This window comes from Lepus europaeus, chromosome X, assembly GCF_033115175.1.
Source record: "Lepus europaeus isolate LE1 chromosome X, mLepTim1.pri, whole genome shotgun sequence".
In the NCBI taxonomy this organism is placed as follows: domain Eukaryota; kingdom Metazoa; phylum Chordata; class Mammalia; order Lagomorpha; family Leporidae; genus Lepus; species Lepus europaeus.
The window spans coordinates 3,820,926-3,833,693 of record NC_084850.1 but is presented as its reverse complement, the minus strand read 5'-3'; the positions used below and the strand labels follow the sequence as shown (position 1 = coordinate 3,833,693).

Sequence of the window (12,768 nt, the reverse complement as noted above, 5' to 3'; positions counted from 1 at the left end):
GTCAAGTCTTCCAACTGGTGTGTCTACACTACAGAGAAGGAGAAAGCAGTTCTAGAAACTTGCCTGCCTTGCTTTGTTCATTTCTGCATTGATCAGAGCTCTTCAAACCCCGTGGGCTGTTGTCCCGATAGCTCTGAACGAAGCCACAAAGCACTCAGGCTGGAAGGCTGAGTGTGCAATAATAGTTTGTGACAAATGAACTGCAGTAGCTGGAGAGAGGAAGGAGCATGAGATGTACTTTAAGGCCTCAACCACCAAGGGAGTGCTGGTGGCTGTCAGGTCAACCCCATAAGGCCGAGGCCCACTCCCACCCTTATGTGTCAGAGAGCAAGTGGTGTCCCAACATGAGACAGTGGGGCAGCTTAAGGACCCAGAGCCTAGAGAACCACATTGATAATGATTATTGCTCTGAAGTGCACTGCTCCATAAGCATGGTGGAGCCTCACAATGTTGCTGTGAGGTACACAGGGAAAGCCAAGTACCCATTTCACAGAACAAGAGGCTGAGGCTCAGAGAGTGAACCGACTTTCACACAATCACACGAAAAATGGAGGAGCTAGGTGTTAAATGCCAGTCTGTTTTTATTTAAAAAAAACTTTAATAAATATAAATTTTGAAAGTATAATTTTTGGATTACAGTGGCTTTTCCCCCCCAAAACCAGCATCCCACATACAACCATCCCATCTCCCACTCCCTCTCCCATCCCATTCAAGTCAAGATTCATTTTCAATTATCTTTATACACAGAAAATCAACTTAGTATGTACTAAGTAAAGATTTCAACAGTTTGCACCGACACAGACACACAAAGTATAAAGTACTGTTTGAAGACTAGTTTTACCATTAATTTGCATAGTACAACACATTAAGGACAGAGGTCCTACATGGGGAGCAAGTGCACAGTGACTCCTATTATTGATTTAAAATGCCAGTCTTTTGATGTCTATTTCCAGTCTTTCCTCCATTCTAGCCGGCCCCTACATCTGTAGAGCACCAAGCATGCCGTCTCTGCTGGTTGAGGGGTACTTCAGGGGAACCAACAAATCCCTCTTTGTAGACCAAGATCCTTGCTTCAAATCATCCATGAACAGATATTGGTTCCTGAGACATCACTGACTCCTCCTGAAGCTGACCAGCGTTCAGGGTTCCCTGCTATTCCTAACTCCCCTGGGATTCTCCAGAGCCTCCTGTCTTACAGTTCTGGCAATGCTGAAAGCTCTGTTTGTTCTACAGAAAGGGCAGATCCAGTTTGTTGGGACGATCTTTGGATAAACAAACATGCCAGTGACACACATGCCAAAATATAGGCACTTAAACTGTCACATGGATATTCATCGTCCCTTCCCTTCCCTTCCCTTCCCTTCCCTTCCCTTCCCTTCCCTTCCCTTCCCTTCTCTCTCTCTCTCTCTCTCTCTCTCTCTCTCTCTCTCTCTCCCCCCCCCCTGCATGCCCAGTCCTGATATATCATTCTCTTATCTATACTGAGACCACCTCCACCATGATACTCCAAGACACCATTAGCATTTCCTTCTGAAAAAGTCTACTGGAGCCACCCTTGTCTTGAGAAGGCGAACATCAGGTGTTTAGAAACTTGTTGGGGGATGTGTCATGATATTGGATAAAGTGTTTGATGGAATATGAATGTACTTGGAAAAGAGACGACCAGAACCAGCAAGCAAAGTGGCCTGAGCAGAGCATGTAGAGGCACTAGTAGGGGATAAAGGGGAGACAAAATACAAGGCACAGGCCATTTTCACCTTTTTGATAGTTTTTCCCGGTGCCCTTGAGGGAATATGAGGCTCCCTGAATTGATCTTTCCTGGATACCTTTGACGTCCTGCTTTGTTTCCCAATAGGAACTGTGCATAACTTCCACTGGCCTTTTGTCGGTGTTCGTGTTATGCCTTCAGCTCGAGTGTCCAATATTACACGTTTACAAAAGCCTTGCAGACAACTTTGGAAAGATGCATAAGTTTGGTTTTATTTTTATAAATAAAACCAAAATATATTTATTTTATATATTTATTTTATAGGCCTGGTCTGTATCCTTACAATCTATACTTTTTCTAAGAAATCTTGATCCTCTTTGTCATTCTGGACTAAAAATGCAGAAAAGGAAGAATTTTCATATGCCTTGGATCCAACAGAACCAGTAATGATGTTGACTTCAGGTCCCTACCAGAAGGGTTGCCGTTTGGTCATCATTTAGGGGTGGGGAAGCCATCATATGCTTTGAAATGCATTTTAATGGATGTTTATAAGGTCATGGGGATCACATTGGTAGCTTTGTCTGCCTGGTTAAGAAATGAGACTCTACAGGCCTTGATGCGTGGGGAGAAAGTGATTCGTGTCTACAAGTCCCCCAGGAACCACCCCTCGCTCCCTCCTCCTCCCTCACCGCCTAAAGACAGGAGTCCTGTGAGGGCTGTTGCTTAGAGTGGTGACACCAAGGGTCTAGTGTTGTCATCTCTTAACTGACTGTGAGACTGAAAGCAAATCACATCTCCTTCTGTTTTCTGTGAAAAGAGAAGGCTGAGATATGCTTCCAAGAAATCTGCCAGTGCCTGCTGCTTTCCTCATTGCCACAGTGACAGGGCAGGATCATGTGCAGTATGTGGCCTGAGGGAAGTAGGAGTTGGCTGGGAGTTGGGACTCAGAGCTTGCTGTCCCCAAGGTCATAGACAGTGGAAAAGGGCATGTGTGTGAAGCAGGAAATTTTGTTTAGAATGGTCTGGAACTTCAGTAGGTGACATTGAAAGGGAGCATCACTCCAGAGGGGTGAACTCACTGGTCTATAGTGAGGTCCCTGAGATTGAGCTGAAAACCCCCAGCATAGGCAAGACAGAGCCCCGACAGCAGTACCTGCTGGCCCAGGGGACCCAGTGAAGGCAGCAGTGTGGCAGTGAGGAGGCCCTGAAGTGCACCTTTCTGTAGAGACAATGTGAACTGGGTCATAAATGCGCAGGCCTCACCTCACTGATGCGTGGGGAAAGCAGATGCTGCCTCAGCAACACCAAGCAGTCCTGTGTGACACAGCCACCTTTCCGTGGATTGCCTAGTGTTCTCACTGCTCAGCCAGACTGCTGCAGGGAGGTGTTGCAAGTTCTCACCTTGAAATCCACAGCATGGAGCTGCATAGCCTCTGCCCAGGTGGCGGTTCATTGAGATCCATTGAGAAAGGATGGTGAGGAAGGGACTCTGTTTGAAACAGCAGTGTCAGTCCACCCTCCTGCCCCAGCCCTGGAGACAGCAAGGGGAACTTGCTGTGCTCAGTAGGCATCATCCTGAAATAGCCAGTGTGATGAGCAATGGTGGCTGTCCAGCGGTAGAACTGGCCTAGCAAAGGGGCACCTGCTGCAGCAAATCAGTTCCTCCAGCCATGGGACATCACCTGGGCCCCTGAATGACAGTTCTGGGATGTGTTTTCTTGTGGAGGACCAATCAGTTTCTGGAATTAGAATTGAGTGAGGATCATTTGCATGGATATGGTTGGTGGGCGCCTGCATACAAGCTGTCATTTAGGAGAGTTGCAACAGCCTGTCCTTTGCCAATGGCCGCTAATATTACCTGTAGCATCTAATGGCCATGCTCTGCTTTTCTCACCCTCTGCCACCTTAGCCCCAGCCAGTTCATGACAGAGCAGCAGTTACAGAATATGTCAGCAAATTTCAAAGACTCACCCCTTACACTTCCTGCCCTCTTCTTTCTCCCACCCCTACCCTACCCTTCAGCTGTCTGATTTTAGGTAGACCTCATTATCATTAGACCTGTCTTGCAGTTCATGACATCATAAACAACATTTGGGCCCTACCATTGCCAGCCCAGACTCCCTGCTGGAAATTCTTATGTAAAACCCATGCTTGCTCAGTCCTAATTGAAATCCATTTTCATTTGGGATCAGCACTGTGGTGCAGTGGGTTAAAGCCCAAGCCTGTAGTGCCAGCATCCCATACGGGTGCCAGTTTGATTCCCAGCTGCTCCATTTCTGAACCACTTCTCTGCTATGGCCTGGGAAAGCAGCAGAAGACAGCCCAAGTACTTCCACCCCTGACCCACGTGGGAGACTGAGAAGAAGATCCTGGCTCCTGGCTTTGGATTGGCTCAGCTCCAGCCACTGCAGCCATCTGGGGAGTGAACCAATGGATGGAAGACCTCCCTCTCTCTCTCTGTCTCTACCTCTCTCTGTAACTCTGTCTTTCAAATAATTTTTTTAAAAAAAAGACATACATTTTCATTTGTAATGTTTTTTATTACTTTGGGTTCTTTGGGAGACTATAGAAGAGAAGTTCAAATTTCAGTTAGGGACCCAGTGACTTGTTTGTGAGCTGCTCTGTAACTGATTGCATAGATGGTTAAGCTCCCTGCTTGCTGCATTGTTTTTGTCCACTTGTCCATTGATTCATTCAGTTACTGTTTACTAAGCACCTGCTAGAGCCAAATACTGAGTGGCCTGCTCCCAGGCCAACTAGGGGACACCATGGGTTCTGTGTCCCGCCAGGTTCCTGGATGGTGATGTAAACACAGAAGACTGGCTAGCCCTTGTCTTGTGCCTCTACCCCACCCCAGCCCATTCCTGCCTAACCTGGCATATTCAGACCTCAGGTAAATTTGGTGGCAGAGCTGCCTCATAAAGTGTCTTTGTTCAAGTTCTAGGTATATAAAAGCAGAAAAATGTGTAAGTTCTCTCAGTCAACATGGTGAGCCTCTTAGGAGGATAACGCAGTGTGCTGCCTCTGGGATAGATAAAAGCAGCTGAGTGGTCATGGCAGAGCCCTGCCTCTGGATTGGACTTCTCACCCTGTGACTGAACAACTCTGGCCAGGCAAGCCTTGCTCCCCTTGGGTCCCCAGGTCCCTGTCATTAATAGGAGGGCATTCAATTCCCAGGACCCTTGCAGATTTGCCTTTGAGATCCCAAGTACCAGTTCTTGAGGCTCTACCAGGCACCACAGTCTGCCCCATTTCACTTACTGGCCAGAGCAGCAGCATGAGATAAGACCTGGAATTCCACTCCTTTTACCCATGAAGAAGCTGGGTTCAGAGAAGTTAAGTGGCAAGGCAAAGACTTAGTTGCATCGGCCTTGGGCCCAGGCCCCATGCCAGCCTGCCTCCACTCATGCTCTGGGCCAGTGCTTTTCAACCTGCCTGCCCATTTAGAATCAGCCATAAAACTGCATAAACTCTTGACATGTCAGCCTCACCCTGAGAGACTAAGACAATTGATTTGTGGTGGGAGGGCCTGGATAGCTGGATGTTTCTAAGTGATTCTGATGTACAGCAAGGCCTAAGATACAGTCCTGCGGGATCTATTTTGATGCTCACTGTGCCATCAGAGTCATGACCCCTGGTGCTAGCAATGGCCCCACACATGCCTTGCACTCCCATTGAGCTACAAGCTCATGAAATCAGAAAAGCCAAACATGAACAGCATAGGAGCAGTGCTGTGTGTCCTAGAAGACCTCAAAAGCTGAAAAAGGTCTCTTATGCAAAGCAACCCTTTAAGAGAATTTTATCTGTTCACCTGTCAGCATTCAGGGGAATTCCAAGTTCCTTTCTTCCTTTCCTTACTGTGATCATTTCCATACATTTTCCTGCACCCAAACCCTTTGCACCTTTGCCTGTTGACATGCAAGTCATGATCAACATGACAGTCACGACCAGATGTGTATGAAGCTGTGAAAGAGTGGGAAACGCAGCATCAATTGGTTCCCAAGGTTTGCTTTCATAAATGGTGGGCAGCTCTCCCAAGGTGCAGATCCCACATTGGGGCCTTTTCCTGTTGTTGATATCTCTGCAACCTGAGGATGCATCTGCAGAGAGGAATTTCTTATTTAGACGACTTTGGACTTTTTTTTTGGCATTACGAGCTCCTCTCCTTAAAAACAAATAAGCAATACAGACCTGTAGAGAATAGAAAGTGAATTTTTCAGTCATCCCCAAAAGGTGACTGCTCCAAATCATTGTATATACGTCCTTCCAAGTTATTTTTGTATGCACACAAGTAGTGTCTGTGTGTCTGTGTGTGTGTGTGTGTGTAAAACTAAATAGAACCACATCTGTGATGCCTACAATGACTATTTTGAAACTTGTGCGTTTCCCTAAATAATCTATCAGACAGCTGCCCCAAAGAACACACCCAGATCAACTTCATTCCTGTAGTCGTATTCTATTTTATCATTGCAGCTTGGTGCATTTTAACCAAGATAGAGAGACAACCTAACAGTTCAGTCTCTATGTTATGGCTTTCCTTTTTTAAAATTGTGGTATCTGTACACAGGTGGGAGTAGAAAATATTGAGTCACTTCAGGTTTGTTCTCAAATGCCTGCTTTTGGCAGCACAGTGCTTTTAGTGGTGTCTGCATGGTTTGCTTGAACTCTCCTTTCAGTAAGCAAAGAATACTCTTTGCATAACTATACAGACAGCGTAATGCCTAATTTGAAATGGAACAAGACAGTTTAAATGAAAAGCACAAACAAAGAAACAGCATTATGCTTCCAAAAATAAACTATTTTATGGTTTTGACAACTGTAAGTCTTTAAAGTAGGAGATCCACTTTACCTTGCTGATTTCCTGTTCATTCACTGTATAAAAATTCCTCTCTCTCTCTCTCTCTTATTTTTCAGTCACAGGGAGCCATTAAAAGGAGGCAAGAAAGAGATCACTTCCAGTTTCCAGGCATGGCTGATGGAGGTTACCCTAATAAGATTAAGAGGCCCTGCCTTGAAGATGTCACCCTTTCTGTGGGCTCAGGAGGCCATCCTAGTACTTCCTGTGCAGAGCTGCAGATGCCTCCATTAACAATGAACCCTAGCCCTGCGACTATGGCAGTAGCTGGCCACTCCTTACTACTTGAGAATAACCCTATGAATGGCAGCGTTATGGATGCCCCATTTGAGGTGCCACCAACTACGGAGATGGGGGTGAAAGGGCCCACCGTCCCTTACTATGAGAAAGTCAACAGCACCCCAGCTGTGGACCAGGAACTTCAAGAACTACTGGAGGAACTAACAAAAATTCAGGAGCCTTCTTCGAGTGAGCTAGATCTTGAGAAGATACTGGGCAGCAAGCCAGAAGAGCCACTGGTCTTAGGCAATCTACCGGCAACCCTGGGCACCACTCCCAAAATTTCAGTCCACCACATGCCACACGTGGAGAGCCTGGGTTCCGGCAAGGAGTTTGCTTCTAGCTGCAGCCAAGTCACTGGCGTGCCGTTTCCAATTCCGCCCTCCTCCACAGAGGTCAGCTATTCGATTCCTTCCAGTCGTAAGCAGATGGTCTCACCCAGTTCCTCGACAGCTCAGGCCAAGAACCAGGCCCAGGCCATGCTCCCTGTTAGTCTGCCGCCCCTACCAGCGCCCCAGTGGCATCATGCCCACCAGCTGAAGGCGCTGGCAGCCAGCAAGCAGGGATCTGCTACAAAGCATCAAGGGTCCTCCCCTACATGGTCTGGCCTGCCTCCTCCAGGCATCTCCCCACCTTACCGCCCAGTCCCAACGCCACACCCGCCATCGCCTCCACCTCCGCCTGCGTTCAGCCCTCAGAGCCTCATGGTGTCGTGCATGGCACCCCACAGCTTGCCGGGTAGCAGCCTGCAAGGCTCTCCCAATGCCTTACTCTCCAGCATGGCACCCAACAGCAGTGGTGCCCTGGGGCCTGCCTTGCCCTGTGCTGCTGAGAAGCTCCCCAGCGCAACTCTCAGTCAGCAGCCGCAGTTCAGCCCACAGAGCTCCATTCTCGCCAACCTGGTGTCATCGACCATCAAAAGCCCTCAGGGACACCTGATGTCTGCTCTGCCCACCAACACCCCAGGCCCCTCCCCACCCTATCGCCCAGAGAAGCTGGCCAGCCCAGGCTTGCCGCAGCAGTCCTTCACGCCACAGTGCTCCCGGATCCGGAGCCTGACACCCACCAGCCATCTGCCGAGCCAGCAGCCGCCAGCCAACCCCATCTTTAAGCCTGTGACCAGCAGCTCATCCAAAACCCTGAACGTGGGCATGCAGCAAGGGATGGTCAGCGCCAGCCCGGCAGCCCCCGAGCCATTCACTTTTGGCAACACCAAGCCCTTGTCCCATTTTGTCTCTGAGCCAGGCCCCCAGAAGGCACCCCCCATGCCTGCCACCTCCAGGCGGCCTTCCCTGATCCACTACCTGCCCCAGACAACACCAGCACAGGCCTCTGCTGTCACTGCCTCCTCGAGCAGCACTGTCACCTTGCAGCAGCAGCAGCAGCAGCAGCAGCAGCAGCAGCAGCAGCCTGACCCCTCTTCGTTCCTGCTGCAGCAGGTGATGCAGCAGCCGCAGCGCTTTCAGCGCTCAGTGGCTTCAGACTCCGTGCCTGCTCTGCCCAGACAGGTAAGACAACCTACATCTCTGGAGGCCCTTTGTTTTAGAATGAAGAGCTGTGTTGTATGCTATCGACACCTGGCTTTGGAGGGCAAATCCAGTTGTGGTCTTCTCTGAGATTGGACTTGATTCTGGCAAAGTCTATGTATGTGAAAGCACAGTGTTCCATGCCTGTTCGGATCACCTAACTCCCCTGGGAGGAAAGCTGCACCCATGAGGTATTCCCAGAGGTCCAGCCAGGGGGACAAGTCAGAACTGCATGGCACTCAGTCATCCTGCCAGGACCAAGTAGCGAGACTAGCACAGGCTTCGTAAGACACAGACATTGCTACGAAGCATGCCCATCTTGTCTCTGCCGCCAGCAGGCTGGACCCTGAGCCTTGTAGTGATGCCACAGCACACTCGCACAGCCACTTAGCATGCGTTCACCTCTGTGCTGCATTGAGGCGGGTCCCGAGAAGAAAAAAAGAAGCGCTTCTTAGATAATCAGTCGCTCTTAGCTCCATCTTACAAACGAAGCCTGAGAGGCTCAGCGTTGCAGTGACTTGCCCAGAGTCACACAGTTAGCCAGGGCCACAGCAGGGACTTCACGCCAGAGCCTGTGCTCATCCCCAGATCCCTTCCAACTTCTCCTGCTTCTTCATGCCCTGTGGCTTTTTCATTGCTCAAGGCAGCCGATTCTCTGGGCGAAGCCTGTGGCCATTCCCACTTCTCACTGTTCTGATCGCTACCTGTCTTCGTTAACTGCTGCGGCATAACAAAACCCAAACATCAGCTTCGGCCCATATGCATGTGACCTTGCAGTTTCTGTGAGTCCAGAGTCCTGGCACGGCGTAGCTAGCTCTTCTGGCTCAGGAGCTCTCATAAGGCTGCAGTCACTCTCATAAGGCTGCAGTCACTCCCTGGCTCCAAGGGAGGACCGGCTCCCAAGCCTTCTCACGTTGATGGTTGGCAGGAAGCAATTCCTTGCAGGTTGCTGGGCGGAGGCCTCAGTTCCTCGTGCAATGCTGCCCACATGGCCTCATCGTAGAGCATCTCAGTACAAAGCAGCTGGCTTCATCCAAGTGAGCAAGAGAAAGTGTTCCAGCAAGGCAGGGCTGAGGCGCGGAGTGCCAGCAAGTCAGAAATCCCGGGCTTTCTGCCTGGTCTGCAAAGCAGCATGCCACCACGTTTGCTGGATTCTGTTCAGTAGATGTTAGCCAGAGAGCAGCACCTGAAGATGTGAGCACCAGGAGGCAGGGCTCTGCAGGGCCGTGCCAAGTGTCTGCCTGCACAGAATACTGGTGGTCATACCTCTCCTCCCTGCCCAAATTCAGGCCCTCTTCCTTCTTTATCTGAACTCATACAGTTGACCCCTAACTGGTTTCCGCCAACAAACCATGACCCAATCATGTTGCCCATTGGCTTGGAAACCCTCATAGGCCCCACCAACCTCCTCACGCTCTGTCCATCAATCCCTGCCTTGCACTTCATTTCTATACCCTTAAAGTGCTTGCAGCACATGGCCCATTGTGTGTGGCTTCACCTTTACTCCTGCCACTGCCTATGCCTGGCCTTCCCTGCCTCCTTTTTCTAACTCCTGCAGCTCCTCCAGGCTCAGGCACCACCTGCTCCCAGAAGCTTTCCCCTGACCATCCTGGGGACTTCTCTTTCCTGCTGTGCTTCTCTTTCTCCTGTGGAGAGCTCAAGGAGGAGATGTCTGGAAAATGCTTGGCCCAGCACCTGGTACACGGAAAGCACGTGTGTCAGGTGCTGACTTCTTATTTGAGGGCCCTATAGGAGTGTGACCATGGCAACCCCCAGGGGATAGACACCATTTCTTTTCCATCCAAATGCCAGGGAACCTCAGCGGATAGCATGCTTGACACTCAGTGATTGGTCATTTGATGAATGTGTACAGCGAACAGAGCTCCTGGGGGTGGGGGTGCTGGGGTGAGTGGCCCAGAGACAAACAAAGCAGGATAGAGCAGGCAGGCCACCTCGGGTGTGGGCCCTTGTCTGCAGTTCAGGAGCACTTTGGTTTGATTCTATTATAGGGCTCTTCCGATCAGTTTACATGGACTTCTGCAGCTAGCTCGGTGGAGCACCAGCATCAACACTGGAACTCTTTCAATAGCAGGCAAGATCCTCAGCCTGGAGACGTGTCAACACCTAACATTGTGAGCTTTTTGTTTTGTTTTGTTTCGTCTTCAAATGGGTACATTTGTAGTCTCACTGTGCTGCACCGGAGCCACATTAGTTGCTCAGAGGGAGAAAGCTTAACGATTGAGGTCATGAAAATCACAGCCAGCCAATTACCTGGGTGGGGTTAGAGAAAGAGCAAGGCCAGAAGCATGGTAAAGGCTTCATGGGATCTCCGCCAGCAGACGGGATGCCACTGCCGGCAAGTGCTGCCTTCCCAGCCAGTGCTAGCCTGCACCCAGGGGACTCAGTATTCAACTGCCTTTTCACATTGATATCCTCAGGGGTAGGGGCTGTTATCATTGCCTTTAACGTTGAGAAGAAAGGCACAGAGAAGTCACCACAGCTGCCTGCAGTCACACAGCAAGTCAGCGCCAGAGCAGGGAGTCCTGCTACTCCTACTTCCTTGCATGGAGCGCTGCCCGCAGAACTTTCTATTCCTACCTTAAGCTCTTCACTGCTTCTTTCTCTGCAGAATGATGGTGGTGAGAGGTTGTTTGAGGAGTAAATGTGTGAATACATCTAAAGAGCTTTGGACAGGGCTTGGCACACTGGGTTTGCTCTCACAATGACTGTAGCTGCTGACCCTGAGCCCCAGGCTGTCTTCTGGGGCTACAGAGATCTGTCTGCTCAAAGCCAGGAGCTGTGTCAACATAGGACATGAGCAGCATCCTCTCTCTTGTCTGCCATGCCATGAGGGTAGCAAGAGTTGTAGGGCCTGTGAGGTCTGTGGGCTCTTCCTGTTCTAGACCCTGCCCCTCCCAGACAACTCCCAGCCTGGGCCACGTTCACATTGCAGGCTGGAACTCTCAGCTCTCATGACACCCTGTCCCCAACAGTCTGTTCTCTACATGGCTGACCAAGCCACTAAGCTGTGCTCCCTTCTCACAACCTCTCTCTGTGAGCTCTAAGGCATAAGAACTCGGCCCTGGGGTGAGAATACAAGCTAGAAAGAGGTGAGTATTTGAGGCAAGAGCTGATAACCCTGTGGTAGGACAGGTAGCTGCCCCAAGGTGGAGCCATGCAAGCAGGGCCATGTGATAGTCACCTATCACATGGCACTTCCTGTGAATGAGTGTGGCTAGCATGGAAACACTGGATGTTTATTCGAATCTGGAGCTTAGTTTGATAAAGGAATAGTTTCTAAATGTGAAATGAGATGCAAACTCTTGTATCAGCAGAAATGCCAAATCCAGCTGTCTACAGGAGCTTGTGCTTATTTGCAGAGTAGTATTTCTCAAGTTGTAGGATTTCATTTTTACCAGATGTGTGGATGATCAAATTTCAATGGAACGTTTGCTTCCTCTTAAGGTAAAAGGCAAATCCCACCAGGCTTCCGGGTGGCAGTTCACCATGGTAGGTTAGGCAAGGACAGTGGAGGCAGACTGACCTGAGGTTCAAGTCTGGTCGCGGACACTGACTGAGCTGGTGCCATGAATAAAGTGGGTTACCCTCTTTGAGTGTCCGCTGACAACGAGGAAGGACAAATCCCTATGGCATAGGCACTGGGGCGACAAAGGAGATGATAACCTGAGACTGTGTAGAACAGTGCCAGGCACGTGCTGTCTGTTCAGCCAGGGCTAGTGTGGGCTTGTGACTCTGCATCTGAAAGCCCTGCAGCCACATGCCTTTCCAAGACTTGAGAAAGAGAATATGGTTCAAATGCCAAATATCGCACAACCCTCCCGTGGAATCTGGGGCAGCATTTTGTTATTTTTGCAGCTAAATATGAATATTTCTCAAAGTACAGGTCAAACTTTGCCCCCAAATAAAATTTGGCAACCAATTTATACAATTAAGCTGTCAGAGCTTCTTGACCTTGAACTTACAAATAAGTTCAAGTGGATCTGAAATTATTAAGGGTGGGACCTTGAACTCTTTTTGGTGTCGTGGCATCCAGCCCTGGTTTATTAGATTTTAATGACCCCAAACCGCCTCCAGCTTATGCCCAGGCTGGTTACATATCTTAGTTTTAATGGAAGTGAGACAAAATAAATGTTGCTGCCATGAATCCGGTGCTCTTTCTTGCCCTGAAGACCATAGGGGATACCCTAGTGTGGTGCAAAACTCAGGGCTAGGACTTACCTCAATTTTATGATTAGCCACTAGAGAATGGAACTAACATTTACTGAAAGACAAAAGTCCATGAAGCAGGTGGGCAGTGTGCTGTGGGAGAGCGAGGCTCACAAGACGCAACCTCACCGCTCCCCCCCAGCCCAGTGCCCTTGCTGCACATGCCTTGGAGC

General features: G+C 49.6%; 1 protein-coding gene across 1 annotated transcript in view; it reads left to right on the top strand.

Moving 5' to 3' along the window:
• The window catches only part of MAMLD1 (mastermind like domain containing 1), a 57,553-nt gene that overhangs the window by 14,524 nt on the left and 30,261 nt on the right, over positions 1-12,768 (top strand). The window contains exon 2 of the mRNA XM_062183451.1: positions 6,623-8,350. Coding sequence (XP_062039435.1) covers positions 6,623-8,350 — 1,728 coding nt within the window. The remainder of the gene's footprint in view (positions 1-6,622; positions 8,351-12,768) is intronic.